This window comes from Canis aureus, chromosome 22 (genome assembly GCF_053574225.1).
Source record: "Canis aureus isolate CA01 chromosome 22, VMU_Caureus_v.1.0, whole genome shotgun sequence".
Classification (NCBI taxonomy): Eukaryota; Metazoa; Chordata; class Mammalia; order Carnivora; family Canidae; genus Canis; species Canis aureus.
In genome coordinates, this window is record NC_135632.1 from 14,182,075 (window position 1) to 14,201,683 (window position 19,609).

The following is a 19,609-nucleotide window of genomic DNA, read 5'->3' on the forward strand; positions in this document are numbered from 1 at the left end:
AAGTTGAAGGAGAGAGGACGGCTAAAGAGAAGGGGGAAGACACAGAAGGGTAGGCACTCAACCACATAGACGCTAAGACTCCGCTCTTCATGGCTCAAACCCCTATCATGCAACCTCTTAGTAGGGTGTTGTCTCTAAAGACTCAAGGTCTTCTTGAGTGATCATAGCAAGAGTCATAAGCTTACTTGGTAAATGACCCCCCATGTTGGATAAAACATTTTAGAGTCCCCACCTCAGAAACAGACTGCAGGGCAGCAGACATTTAGGTTTCTGTCCTAGGCATCAACACTTAACAACCTGGGTAGCATTATGGCTCCATGGCCTCTTTTTTTCAACCTGAATTTTGGTGACAAATGTGCACAGTTAAACCCGATAGCTCTGTTAGGGCCTTCTCTTGAACATTAAAATATTCCCTATCTGAAACTTAGAAGAATGTCAAATTATTTTCAGTTCTGCTGACATTTGCCTTCCCTGTCATATTATTTCCAAATGTTTTCTTCTGCAGTGTTGGCTGGCACTGTGATCACAACTGTCACCCGAGGTGGGAGTTTGCATGCCACAGTCTCTATCATCAACATCTATAAAGAGGGAAATTTGGCAATTCAGCAGGCTGGCAAGAACATGAGTGCCAAGGTCATCGTGGTCTGCAAGCAGTGCCCGCTCCTCAGAAGAGGTGAGTAAGGAGGAGGGAAAACGTTAGTCTTCCTTCTAGGGAAGCTCAAGGAAGGGAATGAGAGAGCGAGCTGCAGCAAGTCCTGGATCTTTCCATGCCCTGGCTAGGCAAGGGAAGTAAAATCAAAGTTAATCTGTTGCCCACTTATGGTGTAGAAAGGAAGGCCTTTGGAGTCGGGCTGAATTGGGCTCTCGACCCAGTTCTTGTAACTTGTGGCCGAAGATGAGATGGTGGAAATGCTGAATGAGTCCAGGAAGCATTTGCAGCTGCACCGGTGGGGAAGAGACACAGAAAGAGCAGGTCTGGGGAGAGAGAGACGGTCAGTTACCACATGTCAGGTGCCAGTACAATTTTAGAGGAAAATATCCCGCAAGGAACAGGAAATTCAGAGCCGAAATTCAGAAAAGAGAGATATCTATTGGGGAATCATTTGCAGATAAAGAATCATTAAATCCACATATGGAAATCAGTTTAAGAGAAATTATGGAAAAATGAAATTTAAATAAGGGGGAAAAACATCCAGAGCCAGAGGCACATGATTTTTTTTTAACAAGTTCTTTAACTTATAAAAGTAATATATGTAATGTGGTTTTTTTTTTAAACTTTTAGTAAAGAAGGATATAAAATAAAAAGTGAAGCCCTTTCCCTTTCCACAGAGGTACCATGAAAAGTTCCTTCTAGAAAGTTTCTGTCTATAGAAAGCACACACATACACCCTTAGACAAATGAGATCGTGCTATACATATTCTACTACAATTTTCCCCACGTGATGCGTGTGTAGACATCGTCCCATAAGCAGCAAGTATAGATCTCTCTCTTTGGAATGGTAACAGTGCCTGGTATTCCACTGATATACCATGATTTCTCTATCCCGTCTCCACGTCTTTCCTCAGTCTTGCTACAGACATCTCCCATAACCAAACCAACACACACACACACACACACACACACACACACACACACACACACCTCAAAGAGAGAGAGAGAGGCAGAGAATATTCATTTCAAGAAAGCCTTACTATGAATTCAGATTGTTCAGAAAAGTCTGGAGGCTAGCAGCTTCACGTTGAATCTTCAGAGGGAATAGCAAAGGCTCTGTAAAAGATCACAGTTCTCCCCAGAACTGCCAGGAGCAGCTAGTAATGCATGTAGTTACTTACTGTAGGGTGTCATCACGATGCCAGCGTCCAGCCTTGAGAAGACGTGCACTTGCACAGCCCTCTAAGTTTGTGCAGGCTCAAGATCACTGTGAGGACAATGTTAGCCCACAGAGGAAGGACTATGCCAGAGCGAAAGGACGCACATATTTCTCCTATGACCACAGGAAGGAGGGAGAATACAGGAGGTTGTAATATGCACTTCCTTTATGACATTGTTCTCAGGCCGTGTAAGTCCTCAGATTTGAACCCAACATACCTCAGCTTAGCTCCCAATCTAGGCCCAACTTAGCCCATACTCACTGTTTACAAAAAACTGTATATCTGATAGAAATACTTTTTAGGACCTACTTTTTGCAAGGAAACTGAGAATGTAAAGGAATACATGACGCATCCATGTCCTCAAGAAACTTCTGTGGTATAAATGCTTGAGATGTTGAAAAATGTTCAAGTCGACTACAGCAACCGAAGACAGTGGATCATTAGTTGCCAAACGCCTGGGAAGTCTGGAAGCATTATGGGACCGTGAGGGCCCATCTGAGGATGGTGTGTCAGGGAGCATGGAGGCCCCTCGAGGAAGGACAGCCTTCCACATGAACACAGTGCCTCCTGCCCCGCAGACACGCAGTAAATACGCCAGGCCCGCGGCACTGCAGAGCAGGGCGTCACCGGATCTCATCATTCGTCCATCTTCCTTGAGTTGGCGGGGCTGGAACATGTTACTTACGTGAATTTAGATTTTTTCTGATGAGAGGCTTACACCGGATTTTATCCTGGACAGACTAAATGTATAATGATACCACTTATGGATCATTTATCTAGAGGTGGGTTATTGTCTATGTTGTATCAAACAATACACACAGAGAAGAAAGTTAACTCATGTTCTTTTTTCTTAGGTCTGAACTACATTATTATGGGCCAAGTGGGTGAAGATGGGCGAGGCAAAATCATGCCAAACAGCTTTATCATGATGTTCAAGACCAAGAATCAGAAGCTCCTGGATGCCTTGAAAAACAAGCAATGTTAACAGTGAACTGTGTCAATATAAGCTGCCTTCTGTCGTTGCCTTTGAAAGATTTCTATTTTTCTCAGTAGAAAAAAAAAAACAACAACAAATCTTACAATATCAAATCTTGAGCATTCAGAAAGATTTACTCTTCACACGATGTAGGTACGAGAGCTCGGCTCTCGCTGATGGAAGTTCCGGGGCTGCGCGGAGAGGAGCAGACAGGTGATTGAGAGCCTGCAAGCTTGGTACGGCCACAGGAGACGGAATGTATCGAGTGTTGGCAGTTTGGAAGCAGTTTATTCATACATCTCTGTGAAAGGGTATTTACAGACAAGTTGTGTGAAGATGTAAAAAAGAGATTTTATAAGTGCAATATTTATAGTGATATTTGTTTTACCTTCCAGCGTTTGCTCTGGGGTATTACAGTCTTCTCTTGCATTTTTTTTTAAGTCCATGCTTTAATAAAATATTTTTAAACGATTAGATAACAGCCAGTTAACTTGCTTTTATAGAAGATGGGACACTGTAAAAGGAATATTCCCTGCTTTTTACGTAGTGGTTTGGTATCAATTTGCACTTTGCTGAGAGAGCATTCCAAAGAACTTCAGGGACTAAGTGGATCCCGTAATGTAAGTAGACTATAATTCTCTGTAGAACCAGAGATGTCAGAGTTAGAATGGCGTCCCTCGGAATCTAGTTCAACTCCTTTATTTTGTAACAGAAATTGAAGCTCAGATATATTCAGTGACTTGTCGAGAAAACACATCTCCCAAGAGACAGAGCTGACAATTAAGCTCCGAAGTCCTGACTGCCACCCAGTCCCTCACTGCCACTAGAAGAGGCCCTCTCTGCCCCAGAGGTAAACCTTCTTATCTCGACTTGGCAGCGTTTGGTTTTTGTTTTCCTTTGCAGCCCAAATCTTAATTGGTCATTTTACAGGACTTGAAAAATTAGAAGTGAATCTGGATGCCTCTGTCCTGTTCATCCCCAGTTACCTGGATCAGGGTGCGTCAGGTAGGATGCTTTCTGCAATTGCCTTCGAAAAATCTGTTTTCGCTCAGGAGGGGAAGAGCGGTGAAAGAACGCCCCTCCTTTGCACACTGCTGTTGAACAGGCAGCTGTACCCGACACGGGGGGCCAGCCTGTAGGAGGTTGCCGGCCAGGAGCTGTGCAAGACGGACCCACCGTCACCCTCTGAGAGTAGCAAGGGCATCAGGGATGAACAGAGGATTGGATCACAAGATCTCTCATGGTAGAACTGAAGTTTTAGAAATAAGGAAAATAATCTTTTGGGTAAAAGCAGTACTCCCGGCCCTAGAAGTGACTGGACATTCAAGAGGGAAAAAAAATTTCAAGAGGAAGAATGCCTCTGTTTTGGCAGCTGAGCGAGCCTAAGCAAACAATGAGTGTGGGCCGGTGCTGGGGTCGGGAGTCCTTCCTAACCTCTCCCACTGGGCTGCCCATCAGTCCCAGATAATTCACCGGCTGAGAAAGAGGATCAACTACAGAAGTTGGTGGTTGGCTTCACTGGCCAGCACCACCTTTTAGAAAGGCCCTCAGAACCATCTGGACTTCACAGCTGTGCCCAGTCAGGATATAACTATGGAATCCAGATTGATTCTAACCTTCTCAAGGCAAGTGAGTCCCTTTCAAGAATACATGTTATGAGACTTTGGAGTGATTACCAAAGATTTTAGTATTTTGGGGCACCTGGCTGCTCAGTGACTCTTGATCTTGGGGAAATGAGTTTGAGTCCCTGTGTGGTGTGGAGATTACTTAAAAAAAAAAATCATTGTATTCTCCTCCTCTAATTGGTGCATTAGAGGCGGCATGCTTGCTGCCATCAGCCTCCTGCATTACCAGCAGAAAGACTTCCATTGGTTTCTGGGTGGGTGCCAGAGTCACAATGGAGGTTAAAATTGGGAAAAGTAATCCAAACTATTTATACCATTGACATCACTGACACAAGACTTTGAACTGTTGAGGGAATTAGTGGTTGATAACAGATGGCACCAGTTTGTCTTTTAATTCAATTATTCAAAACAGAGGTAAGCTGAATATCGATACTGCTCTTTTTTGTCCAATAACCATTTCTTAATTTCTTTCTTGTTCAATAAATCATTTTTATTTTGACTGAACTTGAGTTTCTTTAGTCATAAATTGAAGGAGTTAGACTAGATGACTTCTGGGAATTACTTTTAGAAATTATTTCTTCTTAAAAAAAATTTTTTTTACAGTATAATTGCCTAAGTTTTGTTTTTGTTTTTAGTACTTGTACTTGGGGAATCAAACACATAATGAACAAATGGGTGACTATATTAATATATCATAAAACATTTTCAGGCTCTCTTATGTGTTTCCAGGGGTCCTGCTAGCTTAATAGTTATCCTTTGAACTCAATTCCTATAATAAAAATATCTGAATCTTGCAAAGTTCTCAAATTTTAAATTCTGGTATATTACTTATTTACTCAAAGGTTAATCTTAGGAATGCCCAGGTGGCTCAGTGGTTGAGGGTTTGCCTTCGGCTCAGGGCGTGGTCCCAGAGTCCCAGGATCGAGCCCCATGTCGGCTCCCTGCATGGAGCCTGCTTCTCCCTCTGCCTATGTCTCTGCCTTTCTCTCTCTCTCTCTCTCTCTCTTTGTGTCTCTCATGAATAAATAGAATCTTTAAAAAAAAAAAAAGAAGGTTAATCTTAAAGAGATTTACCTTCTTTTTATCTTTCTGTACAAAAATGCTGTCAGGCTCCCATTATATCTTCTGGACTGCTTTAGTGAAATAAACTAATAACAAAAATCTTCTTTAAAGAAAAGCCTTAAACTAAGACAGCTACAGGGGCACCTGTATAGTGCAGTCAGTTGAGCATGGGACTTTTGGTTTCGGCTCAGGTCATTATCTCAGGGTCCTGAGATTAAGTCCCAAGTCAGGCTCCGCACTCAGCATGGGCTCTGCTTGGGATTCTCTCTCCCTCTTCCCTGTCCCTCCCCCCTTACTCTCTTGAGTTCTCTCTCAAATTAATTAATTAAATAAAATAGCTGCAGATTAGTAGTTCTAATGTGAGTTAAGTAATAATAAGCAGAAACTACTTTGGCTTGAATTCATGGACATATCTATGTAAGTGCAAACAAATCTGCGAAAAACAAAAAGTAAATTCAAGTAGAAAACACTTGAAGAAGGTGGGAGGGGGAGGAGCTTGTCCTAAGTGTTTTAAGGCCCTTATATTGAGAGAGGGAAGGATAAAAATATTAATTTAGAATACTGATAACTTACGCCTTTACATTAAAATATCTATGGTACCTATAAAAGAATATAGCCTGAAATTTTAAAAATAGCAGAACAAAAGGTGAGAAATTAAAGTGAAATCAGGGAAATTATCACAAAATTTGATAAAAATCCACATGTATCAATAATTTCAATATATGTCACTACATACTTGAGTTAAAACTCAAAAATTATCAGACTGGATTAGAAAAACAAAATTTAACTATGTGTGATTTGAAAGAGACATCTAAAACATAAGGACACAGAAAACCTGAGATGGAAAGGATAGAAAAAGATAAACATACCAGGCAAATACTAACCAAAACAAAACTGATGTGGCCTTATTAATATTGGGAAAAAAAACCAGACTTCCAGGCATTCATTACTCAAGATGAAAAGAATTAACAGATAATAATAATTCTAAAATTTGCATTCAGCTTCTAATGTCCTTCAAAATACGTAACTAAATCTGGCATAGTATAAATGGAAATTAAGTTTATCATCATAGTGGGAGATTTAAACATATTTATCTCAGGAATTGGCAGATTTAAAAGAAAGACCAATAAAGATATTGAAGATTTGAACCACACAGTTGACGAGATTTACCTGATGGATAAGTATGGAACAAAACCAAAAGCACATTTTTAATCTCAATATGGAACAATCACAAAACTTCCCCACTTACTGTACCATCAAACAATTTCAACAAATTTCAAAGCACTAGTATCCTATGGAAATCCTTCTCCAAAAACAATGAGTAGTTAGAAATTAAGAAGTAAATAACAGTAAAAAAAAAATTGGGGTGTTTCAGCTGGATGGGGTGTCTGGTTAAGCGGCTGCCTGCAGCTCAGGTCATGATCTCAGGGTCCTGGGATCCAGCTCCGTATTGGGCTCTCTGCTCAGTGGGGAGCCTACTTCTCCCTCTTTCCCCCCCCCCACCCCACCCTGCACATATACATGCTCTCTTTCTCTCAAATAAATAAAATCTTTACCAAACAAAACAAAACAAAACCCTGATGGTAGGAATTGAAAAATGTGCTTTTAAATAACTCATGATCAAAAGGAAATTATAGGGATGCCTGGGTGGCTCAGTGGTTAAAGCATCTTGTCTTTGGAGACTAAGCATGAAGTTAAAAAAAAAAAAAAACAAGAAAACAATTTGGGAATAAAAGTTACTCTTGTTGTTATAGAATCTTAAAAATAAAAGGACCTTAATAAAAGGACCTTATGAACCACTTTTCATAAATAGATTTGAAAACTTAGATGAAGTGGCCAAACTGCAACTCAGACTCGAGTAGAAACAGGATTCCTAAATAGTCCTACAACCATTAAAGAAATTCAAACAGTAATTACAACTCTTTCTTCAAATAAAAGGCCAGGTCCAGATAGTTTGACTTGGAAGATCTCCCAAATATCTAAGGGACAAACACTGCCAATCTAACACATAGTATTCCAGAGTATTCTTATAAATAAAGAAGTCACATTCGGCTATTCCTTTTATGAGATGAGTGTAATCTCAATACCAAAACTTTAGCAAACATAGGATCTAGTCTGAATTCATTCATGAACACAGGTGCAAAAACAAAATAATTATCAGACAAAACCCAACAAACAAACTAGGTCATGATCAAGTTGGATTTATCCCAGAAATGCATGACTGATTTAACATCAGGAAATCAATGTACATACTTCACTGCATTAATAGATCTGCAATGTCAGGGGGTCTGAGGTGCAACTAAACATTCAGGCTCATGAGCACCCTAGGCTGCTCTCGCTACTATTATCCCCAGAAAACAGTAGCACAAGGACCAAAGCTTGACTGGATAGGGCCAGACTTTCTACTATAGGAGTCGTAGCAACAGGCAGCAGTGCACACAGCCATCCGTGAGCTGCTTTCTTTGGCCTTCCTACATAATGTCTCAGATGCCAGGAGATTCCATTCATGTCAGGTGGGTGCAGACATTCCAATTTAAAGTTCACATCTCCTCAGAACAGGATCTCTTGTATTAACTCCATAGGCATAGCTTCCAGAGTCTTCATATATGACATCCCTCATTATAAGAGTTATACACTCAGGAAGAGCCAAAGCTGTGGCTCCCCATCAGGTATTTATAGTTCAATTATGAGTTCCTCACAATCCAAAGCAATTTACCAATCAGGGCTCATGTATACTACAAGCAAGTTTGCCTAGCGACATAGTAGACATACTGTGATAACAGATGATGAGGTAAACTAAACGGGAGTCAAACAAAGGTCAGCTCTTAACAGAATGGGGAAAGTTTCTGTGAAGCCCTATTTGCAATAAAGAAGAAAAATCACTTGATCTTAATAATGCAGAAAAGCATTTGGTATAATTCAACATTTCTTGATGACAAAATAAAACTTCAGGAAACTAAAGATGGATGAGGGCTTCCTTAAGCTGACAAAAACAAAAACAAACCCACAACCCTGCAGCAAATGGTGATATATTGAAAGCATTTAAATATCAGCAATAAAACAAAAATGCCTGAGGTCAACATTTCTATTAAAATTGCACCAGTGGGTCTAGTTAATGTAGTAAAGAAAGAAAAAGAAATAAATGATATTGGACAGGAAGAAATGACTGTTATAATGCAAAGATGATATGATCATTCAAATAGAAGAGCCAAAAAAAAATAAAAAAACCTGAGGTAAGGGGCGCCTGGGTGGCTCAGGGGTTGAACGTCTGTCTTTGGCTCAGGTTGTGATCCCGGGGTCCTGGGGTTGAGCCAGGGAGGAGCCTGCCTCTCCCTCTGCCTCTCTCTCTGTGTCTCTCATGAATAAATAAATAAAATCTTAAAAAAAAAAAAATCTGCAGGTAAGTGGTTAGAGTTAACAGACTTTCACGAGTTGGCCCCTTAGGTATATATATATATACACACACACACACACATATACATATATATACACACACATATGTGTATATATATGTATATATATATATCTGCAATGTCAGGGAGTCTGAGGTGCAACTAAAACTCTCCCCCTTTTTCCATATATATATATATGGAAAAAAAAATATATATGGAATATATATATATGTCCTCACCTAAGGACATTTTTAAAAATCTTTTATAATTAAGCATCTTGAATTAAACATGTGAGGGTCATTACTTACACACTAAGCCTCTTTTTAACATGGAGTCTAAGGATGTATAAGTATGGGAATACACGTGGATGTACAGAATTGGGTATTCAGACACAGTAGCTCTGGGACAGACATAGAAATTTGTTCTGGATAATTTTATTTTATTTTATTTATTTATTTTAGTTTTTTTTTTTTTCCTCATGAGAGACCTAGAAAGAGAGAGGCAGAGACACAGGCAGAGGGAGAAGCGGGCTTCTCGCAGGGATCCCATTGAGGGACTTGATCCTGGACCCCGGGATCATGCCCTGAGCCAAAGACAGACGCTCAACCGCTGAGCCACCCAGGGGTCCTTGTTCTGGATAATTTTAAAGTTGTTATTTAAAATCCTAACTTTTAAGTCACGGGGATGAAAGGTGCAGCACGGGGAACATAATCAATGGTACTGTAATAGTGTTGCATGGTGACAGATGGTAGCTACCCTTGTGGTGAGCACAGCATAATGAATAAACTTGTTGAATCACTATGTTGTACACCAGAAACTAATGTAACACTGTGTCTGCTATTCTTCAATTAAAAACATTTTGAAAACTAGACTTCTACTTTATTTTTGTAATTTGCTTCTTCCTCCAAGAAACAAAGTCAAAAATTAGATCTTAAAAGGCTAAAATCTGATTATAACTTTGAAATGTTATCTTTTACTTGAAGGATATTCCCATGGCATTCTGATATTAAGACTGAGTTACATTTAAACAGTGAGATAGAGCTTTCGAGTACAGAAGAATATTAAGAAAACTTACACACTTTCATACAGCTGGTTAATTTATCTTACAAACAAGAAATTAATATTAGACTCCTAGACAAGGAAAAGACTTGGATTCTCCCTCACAGTGTCCTATGAGTGAGAGAACTTTAGTTTCCTTAATGAATTGGATCCTTTCTGAGATCCCTTAGAGAGGTCTTAAATTGTTTCTAGATCCTTGAATAACCAAGTTGATCAGGTTATAAAGTGGCATAGAGAAAAAAAATCAACCAGTGTTTCCATTCTAAACCCTTGGTCCCTCCATGGCCTGGCTTGTTATTTTTTTGAGACTGACTCCTGATTTTCTATTTATGTTTACTACTCTTCACTCTCCCCCTTTTTCCTCTTATATCTTGTTCATCTCATTGGTCTGTTTCTGTCCTTGGTCATAAGTGAAGACTTTAATAAACACTTCATCTGGAAAAGCAAGAACTAGGCATCTTCACTTCTGTTCTCTGACCAAGATGAACTGACAATGAGAAATTAATTTAAAAAAGTAAAGCTTTGGAATATATCTTACCTGATACAACAAATTGAGTTCAGGCTCTCAAGTCAGTCATGATTCAGTCGTGGACAAATTACTTCAAATGTGACTTTCTCACCTATAAAATGAGAAGGTTGGAGTAGGTAATCTAAGTTTTCTTCCAATCTGATATGACAAAATAGGTTCTAGAGCAGAAAAACTGTTAGATATGTGTCTGACTGGACACCAGTTCTAGGATATTTACACAAGTAAATAATGCTAAATTTTCATTCAACAAATTTGTGCCATTCACCACCAACACTGAGAGAACTGTTTTGGCCTAGTTTTCTAACTTAAAAAAAAAAAGAAAGATTCTGCATTAAAACAATCATTATAGAAAATGTAGTGATTGTTTGCTATTTCCACTGAAATATTAAATGGGGATGGATGAGTTTTAAATTTTTTTTAAATTTAAAACATTAAAATAGCCTCACAAAATTTATTAAATTTTTAGATGAGTTACTGAGCCTAGTACTTTCCTCCTCAAAATTCTTTTCCAATAGCACCTGATAATTTTTATTGTCTTTGAATAAGAATAATCTGCCTAAAATTGAAAAATGGATTAACTAGCCTTTCTAATGAAAAGAGAGACCAAGACACAGAGACAAATACACAGGAAACTCAAGACTGCAGAATGAAGAAAATAGAGCTTACCTATCATTTGGCTGAAACAGTTCTTTTTTTAAACATATGCTTACCTCCTACATAAACCTGCTGTTTTGCCTCTTCTATTACTGTAACCTAATTTACATCAGAAATCATGTCGCCTGAAGATGGTTATTTTTAAAGCATGTAGGTAGCACATTAAATTTTTCCTAATTTTGAATGGCATATCAAAGTATTTCATAATGAGGACAAGGGGAGCAAAAAAACAATGTGATATCAAATGAAGAGGAACGCTATAACTGGTAATTCTTCTAAGTCTATCTTCAAGAAACACATGTTTATGAATAGGACAGTGATGCCAAAGAGCTAACAAATTAACTTACAAATGAGAAATTCAGGGCAGCCGTATCCCTGGTACCATTAATATTTTCTTAGTGTAATCTGAATAATTAGACCCAATTGGTTTACTCCTCAGGGCCTACCTATAACCTCAGCCTGCTTAGATTTTATAAATGTATTTTCTGAGGAAAACAAAAATTTCAGTGTCAATGCAATTCCAATAAAAATCCCAGCTAACTCTTTCAGTTTATTTATAGGCAGATTCCAAAACTTAGATGAAAAAGAAAGAAGCTAGAATAGCCAAAATTATTTTGAAAAAGTAGTACTGAATAATTTACCTTGGTATTTATTACCATACTTCACACCACTGTGTTGTTAATGATGGGCTACTAACTTGCATATTCAAGGACTGTTTTCTTTTGGAATGATACTGAGCTGTAAGTCTACTGTTATTTTCTTATTTTAGTAAGTTGTAGACTTATGTATTTTTGTCAGGTTAATGAAGCATAATTTCTATTCATTAAAATTTACCCTTTTTGAGTGTTTAGTTTGACTAATTGTACCATCAATCTTCTCCTCCCCCCAGATCTTAGTAACCAATGATCAGATTTCAGTTTCCATAGTTCTCTTTCCTAGAATGTTGTATAATCATACGGCATGTAGCCTTTTGTGATGAGCTTCCTCATTTAGCACGATACTTTTAAGATTCGTCTGTTATAGCATAGATCTGTAGTTTGTTCTTGGGCCAACTTGGGTAGGCTGTTTTGTTTCCCAGGATTTCCTTCCTTATATAGGATGAGCCACAAGACACAGTTCAGTGTGAAATTTGGAGGACAGACGTGAAGCAGCAGCCATCTGATTTTCTATGCAGGCACTTTGGTAGCTCATATGGGGTATAACTTATCTGCTGGCTCAACTTTTGGGATGGGGCAGCAGTGTGGTCTTTGTTGTCCTACCTTTCCTAGGATCTTACTTCAAAGCTTCTTCAACTCCGAGGTCAAGTGTGTGTTTAGCAACCTGACAAAAGGTAACTTTTCACACAGGATACATCTAATTATCCAAGTTTGAGCCCATGAAGAGTGACATAGGTGTCCGTCATCCTCCTGGGTTCCAGCTTCGTTCTTCTTGTTTCTTCCACTTTACATCTACTGTTCCTTCCTAATTGTCTACCCTGTGAGCTCTACATTAGGTGCAGAAACAGCAGCCTCACAGAGATAGATGCTTAACCAACCCCAATTGTGGAATAGCAAATCCCTGTAAACAAATCACTATGCAAACACACACACATGCCTGCAAATATCCTGGCAGTTCTGCTTCTCTGCCTGAACTCTGATGTAATTCTGGATTACTGACTAAATAAATATCCACTGTATGGATGTACAATTTGTTTATCCATTCACCACTTGATGGACATTTGGTTGTTCTCAGTGATCCGGTTTGGGATCATGGAGAAAGTTGCTATAAATGTTCACATACAGGTCTTTGTGTGAACATATTATTTCAAAATATGGCATTTATAAATGTAAGAAATAGCTAAAAGATTTCAATATGATTGCCACTGGAGGTGGAAAGGAGCACAAAGGGGTCTGATGTTGATGTTTTACATTTGAGACCTTTCTCCCCATGATTTAAAAAAACAAAACACCGAATTATACATTCTAAAATAGTGAATTTTATGCTAGGTGAATGATATTTCAACAAAAAAGTATAAAAGTATATGATAATCCAATAAGCAGACTATGCCAATTTATAATCTAATATCAAGTTTTATTTACCTTTTTTCTTACAATATGCTGTCATTCAAAATATACCTCATAAGTAACTCATGCATACAGTAGGCACTCTATAAATATTTTGATTTAATAATTAGGTATTTTTTAGAATGACTAAAAATCCTGATGTAAAATCCCAATTGGGAAGTGCATAATCCCATTGTAGACAAAATATATAACTTTACAATAAACATTTTTATAAGAATTTGCCCCAAAGAGGGAACACTTACAATTTGGAAATTAAAAAATAAAAAGTAAAAAGCAAGATGAAACACAATACCAATATATTTAGCCAATGATCCCTGGATCAGTGGTGCTTACAGACCAAGGGTTACCTGCACCCTGTGGCCTTAAGACCATCTGAAATTCAGTTAAGAAGATAATTATATATTAACCACCTTTTAACAGGAAATGCTGCAAGAAAATATAAGCAATAGTCTGTGTAACTTTTTAAACTACATCCCTTATATGAACACAGGAAAAAAATTTAAATACATATTTTATTCTCCAATTTTAAAAAAATCAAGGCTTTTCATCTTAAGCAGCAAGAATGATCCACAAATAAGCAAGAGGTCACTTTTATAGAAGCTATGTTAAATTCTGTGGAAAATACTTTGGGAGATTAGTTCAAGAACCTTAGTCCAAATATAAAATAAATCTTTGCATTAAAGGGTCTTTCAGTGTTTACAAAAACAAAGCAGGCTGTGACCACTTATGATAAAGTATCTTCGAAATCCTTATTTTGGGTTAGCTTTATAACTATGAACAGTCACTCCAACCTGAAAAAAATTATAGCACTATCATGATAAAAATGAAAAGCCACCAAATGCCTAATCTTAGTGAAGTACCTGTGCAAACCTATAAACATACTCAAATACTCGATTGCTATAAAATGAAAAGTCTACTAACTATATTTTTCAAAAACTATATAATTCTATAAAAATTTAAATATGTGGACTATATCAATACATGGAAATGTATATATAAAATACTATTAAGTGAAAAAAACAAAATAAAAAATATAAAGTGATTACAACCATGAAAAAGTAAATATATTACAATAACAAAAACTGAAGTGAATTGAAATTTATAGAGACATAAATAGATTCAAATATCCATTGGGGTTTTTCTTTGTTACTTAAGAGTATAATAAAATAAAAAAAAATACCTATTTTAGATAAAACTATACTCCTGAACAATAAATACTGAACTACATGTGAACTCCTAAAACAGAGATTTTAAAAAGCATGACTTACTACATTTCAGATGTGTCCTATGAATGGAGATCAGCCTACATCTGCTGATCTTCATTTTACAAAACCTTCTGGCAATGTATACAATTATAACTGCCCTTCTTAAACATAAAAAGAAAAAAATTTAAAGCACTGTTCAAGTTAGAAAACCAAGCAGCATGCTAACAAAATCTATCTACTTAATCTGTTTTGGCAAAAAGCTACTAACGGAGGATTTTAAAAAACTAATTCTATATACATATTTTACATAATATATTTATGCTATAAATATTTTAAAGAATGGCTTTTACATAATTCTTCATTTTAATTTCAATAGATACCTTATTGATTTAATCACAAATTATGCAAATGCAGTCTTTCAGGTTTATTACTGAAAATTATTCTCTCCATGGTTTAGAAAATGGTTAATTTCTTGGATAAAACATAGCATATTTAGAAGTCCGAAAGCCAAGTAAATCCCTTATTTCATTTCGGAATTTTGAAAGATCTTGACGTAGTTCATTTAGGTTTTCCACAGTTGCCTGATCTGTACTTTGCATCTTCTGCCTCATGGACGTCAGATAACGATGCACTAAGCAGCACATCACTTTTTGGTAGTTCTCATCCCTCTTTTGCTTCAGATTTCTCCATTCCTTGAAAACAAACAATTACATGGTACTAACAATGTGTATAAACCACATTTAAATGAGGTGGATTTTTAAAAACATTCACCGATACAAAAAGTTGCAATTTTAATTTCTTACCTTTAAACTGTTTTGCCGTTTAACTTTGCCTTTTGATGTATGAGAGCAAATCCACTTACTGAGGCTACTAATCATGTAGCATATAGTCTTTGGTGAAGGAATGATGTTGAAAGGTGGGGGTAATGTGCATTTGTCATCAAAGTAGCTAAGCCATAACTTTGCTCGAGCAAACTTCCATTCTTTGTCTTCATGATTCTGTTGAGACATTCATGAAAAAGCACAATAGAATATGATCACACACACACACGCACGCTCGCGCGCGCAGGGGGGGGGCAGAAGGAGCAGGAGCAAGGGAGAGAGGTAGAGGGGGACAGAGGGAAAGAGAGAGAGAATTTTAAACTCTCCAAAAGTTTGCACACCTTGTAGGTAAAAATTTGGTTCAAGATTCGCAGTTAATACATTACTTACATTTTAAAAATCTATATTTAATTTAAATATTATACTAATTCTTATAATCTTTGGTTGCCTTATCTACTGCATACATTTGGTATGATCTGAAAGAATATAAAGTCTTTGAAAGAATGAACACTTACTGCTATCAACTGGAAGCTTTTGTGAAGCATTGCCACCAGCAGCTTGGTGAGCACAATCACTACCACGACATTGTACGTCCCAACAATAACCGCTCCGACAAAAGACTGCAATTCTTCTCCATAACTAAATCTCGTGACAAAGATTGCCACATGTGCTAAGGAGAAAATATACCAGAACAAAGCAAAACAAGTGCCAATGAACCTGTAAAGACAATTACATTTCTGTTTAAAAGAAAATTAAAGAAATTAACTAGCAAAAATGAAGAATTCATTTATAGTAGCATTCCGTAAATAAAATATTGATAATCTAAGAATATTTTATAAAATGAATGAAGTTGAACCCAACAGTACAGACATGCCTTCCCTTAAACAAAGAGACAGACTCAACAGGAGGATAAATTATTTTTGTTTAACCTCTTATTGCCCTCCTGTCTATTCTAAACAAAACAGCCTCTAAGATACTGCTAATGCCTAGATAGACGACGTCACCATCACTCCTCTGCGAAGGAACTTCAAATGGCTCTCAACCTCAGTAGCCCCAAGTCCTTACAAGTATCAGTAAGGTTCTAGATCTCCTACACCTTTCCCTCTGATTCACTACATCCCGTTCACACTGACCTCCTGGCTTTTCCCTGAACTTGCCAACCACACTCCCATCTCAGGGCATTTGCCTTTGCCATTCCCTTTATCTGCTAATATTCTTCCACCAGCCATATTCTTCAGGTCTTGATCCTCCATCAGCGTGACATCTTTACTTAAATGTCATCTCCGGTGAGGCCCTCCCCAGTCTCCTATCTAAAACTGTACCCTCTCACACATATAACCTCCCTGGCCCAAGCTTTGTCTCCTTAGCCTCTTTTATTGCATAATATACTATATATTTTATTTCTCTTTTTATTGCCTCTATCATCTCACTATGATATAATAGAAACTCCATGAGGTAGTTTTATTCATTGGTGCTTCATTCACTCAGCACTTTGAACAGTGTGTTACACAGAGGGTGTTAAATGAATACTTACTGTTCATTTAATTTTATTCCTTAAATAAGATGATATATGAGTATCTAAAGAAGAGTTGGTACATAGCAGAAATACAACAAATGGGTAATTCCACACCCTCTTCTCCATTATGTTATTTTACAATGAGCGGAGGTATTTTCTCTGCTCCAACAACTGATTGTTCAATTTCTTATGATATGACCAATTAGAAGAAAAAATTGTTGATGAAACTCTAATGATTCTCAATTCTAGTGACCTCCTACTAAGTGTGGAAAATGCAAGAGACTGCTTTGGCTGTAATAGTGATGGACAGTTGCTACTGACATTTACTATGTAAAGGGCAGAAATATCAAATGTCCTGTAATATAAAGGACTGGAGGAAAACTGTCCTGCCCAAAATACAATGTGCAAAATGCCAAGAGTTCCTCTGTTAAAACAGACTGTAGTGGGGGAAACAATGTAATATTTTGGGCCTATCATTTACTTGAGATTCTATTTCTATAAAGATTAACTATCAAATGATTCATGAAAAATAAGTATTTCTTATTAAAAAAATGTCTTAGAGAAAATTTGAGGTTCTATTTCTCTAGGTACTAATTCATATACAACACAATAGAGAGAAATATACTTATTAAAAATTTTAGAAGACACTCACGAATGGAAGGTATCATTGCTTTGCTGTTCACAGAAGATGCCTACACAGTCCTTCTGTTCTTTCGGGGTATAGCCTTTATCATACAGTTGTGTAAGTCCAATTGTGAAAGAAAACAAAACAAGAAGGAACATCCCAAGAAATTTTCCAAAATCTTGTAACATCTGTCCCATTGAAATCTGTGGAATATATTATATAGGTGTTCGTTAAAATTATCAGGAAAACAAAATATTAAGTATTAAATGACCAGGCAATAAAGGTAAAACAAACATATGCCATAGTCTACTCTTTTTATTCCATCTGGGTAAGATAGTTCTGTACTTTTGAAACATCCATAATCTCCTTGCCTAACAAAACGCCACTCTAATCATGCCAGCACTGTGAGTATTGGATGGCACATTTCTTGAATCTGGACTAGGTGTGCAGAGGACATTGCTGTGATGAAGTTAAGAGATAGACATGGAGATTTAAGAAAAGCCTAATTTGCAAAGAATAAAAGGAAACTCTTTGCTCAAGCCTAAAGGGAAAGAAACGCTTATATTTATAGCTTCTTAAAATTTTCAAATATAAAATCATGACATAAAGTATTTCATTTGATTTTTGTGACCAGTTCTAAACCAATTCCCAAAAGACAGCATTTCCTCCTTCAGAATTGCCTTAATCTCTTTTGCCAAGGTGGTCAATTTTCTTTCATTTTAGGTCAATTATAAGAAAATGTTATGTGTTCAAGCCAGATGAGTGGGTCTAGTACCTGGGTCCCTACTGTAATGTGGACCTGTGAAGTGCATCCGGGAGGTTGTTTCAAGCCTAATTTCATTGTCCTCCAACACTCCCTAAAAATCTGGAAAATAGGTTACTTTTCGTAAATTCTTGATATTTAAATTATTAGCATACAAATTTGAAGAATAATTTGATATTACCTTTTTGACCAGTAATTCTATCCCTTGGAATTTAGCCAATAGATAGGAAATACACAAAGATGTATGTATATACAAGGACTTTCACTATAGCACTGTTAGAGGTAGCAAAAAAATTAGAACATCCTAAATACTGTTGGAAAGAAGGAAGTGTATCTCTATGTGCTGGCACAGAAAACTGCCTATAAAATATTAAATCAAAAACGCAGGGTAGAGAACAGTATTATAAGCTCCCATTTCTATTTTTTAAAGGATAAATTAGATATATATTTTCATACAGACAGGTTTTAATGTGCAGAGGAAAGTTCTGGAAGCTTACACAAGGAACTGTTAATAGTGAGTATCTATGGAAGATAGGACTAGGGGTTGGAGGCAGACTTTTTTCCTTTGAATTTTCTTTACCAAATGCATTTATTACTGTTACGATATAAAAAATAGTTTTAAAATAGTGTTTAAAAATAATCTTTTCTCAAGATTTACAAGTCAATTTTATAAAGTTAACTAAATTCAGCTTCAAATAAAATTTCTCACTGCTTCAAACCTGACAAAATAATACACACCACTTACCAATGACACAAAATGGTAGTGACAAGCAAGTACGCAAACTCCTCTAACCCACTAAAGTGAGCCAGCTAATTAAGTAGAAGAGGTGTGCTAAAATTTTTGAGGCAAACCACAAGCTGGTGACCTGGACTCTGCAACCCTGGAGAGCTCCAATATGCCTGAGTTGCACATTTGACTAGGCCATGTGGTAGGTTAGAAGCCTTGTGCTTCCCTCACTTCCCCTTGCAAAATTCTGAGAGAAGAAATAGAGAACTTTTAGATTCAGTAAGCTTGAAATGTGTGAAAAAGAGAAGAAACATTTCCTTCTTAATGATAGCTTTATACTGAATCACCTTGGAAAAGAAATAATTTATTCAGTCTGTGAGGCTTAGATAAACCCATGTCATAAGACCAGAGAACTTAAGTTGGACAGTAAGAACAGAGTACCTGCTTTAGATAACTAAAAAAGACTGCCTTTGAAGAAAATTCAGACACTGTAAGTAAACTTATAGGTAAACAGGATTTCCCAAGAGTGACCATGTATGATGTTATAATTTTAATTTTAAAAGTTTAGTCCAAAAGAGAAGCCTTAATTTAACATTACTAAGCTGTTTTTTTTTTTTTTAAAGATTTGTTTTAGAAAGAGAGTGAGCTACAAAGTTTTTTCTTAAAGATTTATTTATTTACTTTAGAAAAATAGTGAGCAAGGGGAAGGGCAAAAGGAGA

The 19,609-nt window shown here is 36.9% G+C and overlaps 2 protein-coding genes across 11 annotated transcripts in view; one reads left to right on the plus strand and one right to left on the minus strand.

Annotated features, from left to right (window-relative positions):
* The window catches only part of PCOLCE2 (procollagen C-endopeptidase enhancer 2), a 64,260-nt gene extending 59,283 nt beyond the window's left edge, over window positions 1-4,977 (plus strand). The window contains exons 8-10 of one of the 2 annotated variants that reach the window (XR_013361073.1): window positions 506-673; window positions 2,727-3,698; window positions 3,779-4,977. Coding sequence is in view for 1 of the 2 variants with exons in the window: in XM_077864871.1 (XP_077720997.1) it covers window positions 506-673; window positions 2,727-2,857 (299 nt within the window). In the remaining variant the exon portion in view is untranslated. Of the gene's footprint in view, window positions 1-505; window positions 674-2,726 lie in introns of both variants that reach the window. The other variant, XM_077864871.1, reaches the window with a different exon arrangement.
* TRPC1 (transient receptor potential cation channel subfamily C member 1) overlaps window positions 1-19,609 on the minus strand; it is a 107,508-nt gene that overhangs the window by 28,257 nt on the left and 59,642 nt on the right. For 8 of the 9 annotated variants that reach the window (XM_077864861.1, XM_077864863.1, XM_077864864.1 and 5 more), the window contains 4 exons: window positions 17,427-17,602; window positions 15,774-15,975; window positions 15,241-15,435; window positions 14,849-15,129 (listed from right to left, as the gene is read on the minus strand). In XM_077864861.1, coding sequence (XP_077720987.1) covers window positions 14,902-15,129; window positions 15,241-15,435; window positions 15,774-15,975; window positions 17,427-17,602 — 801 coding nt within the window. In that variant the 3' untranslated portion in view covers window positions 14,849-14,901. Of the gene's footprint in view, window positions 1-10,524; window positions 10,607-14,817; window positions 15,130-15,240; window positions 15,436-15,773; window positions 15,976-17,426; window positions 17,603-19,609 lie in introns of those variants that run through there. The other variant, XR_013361070.1, reaches the window with a different exon arrangement.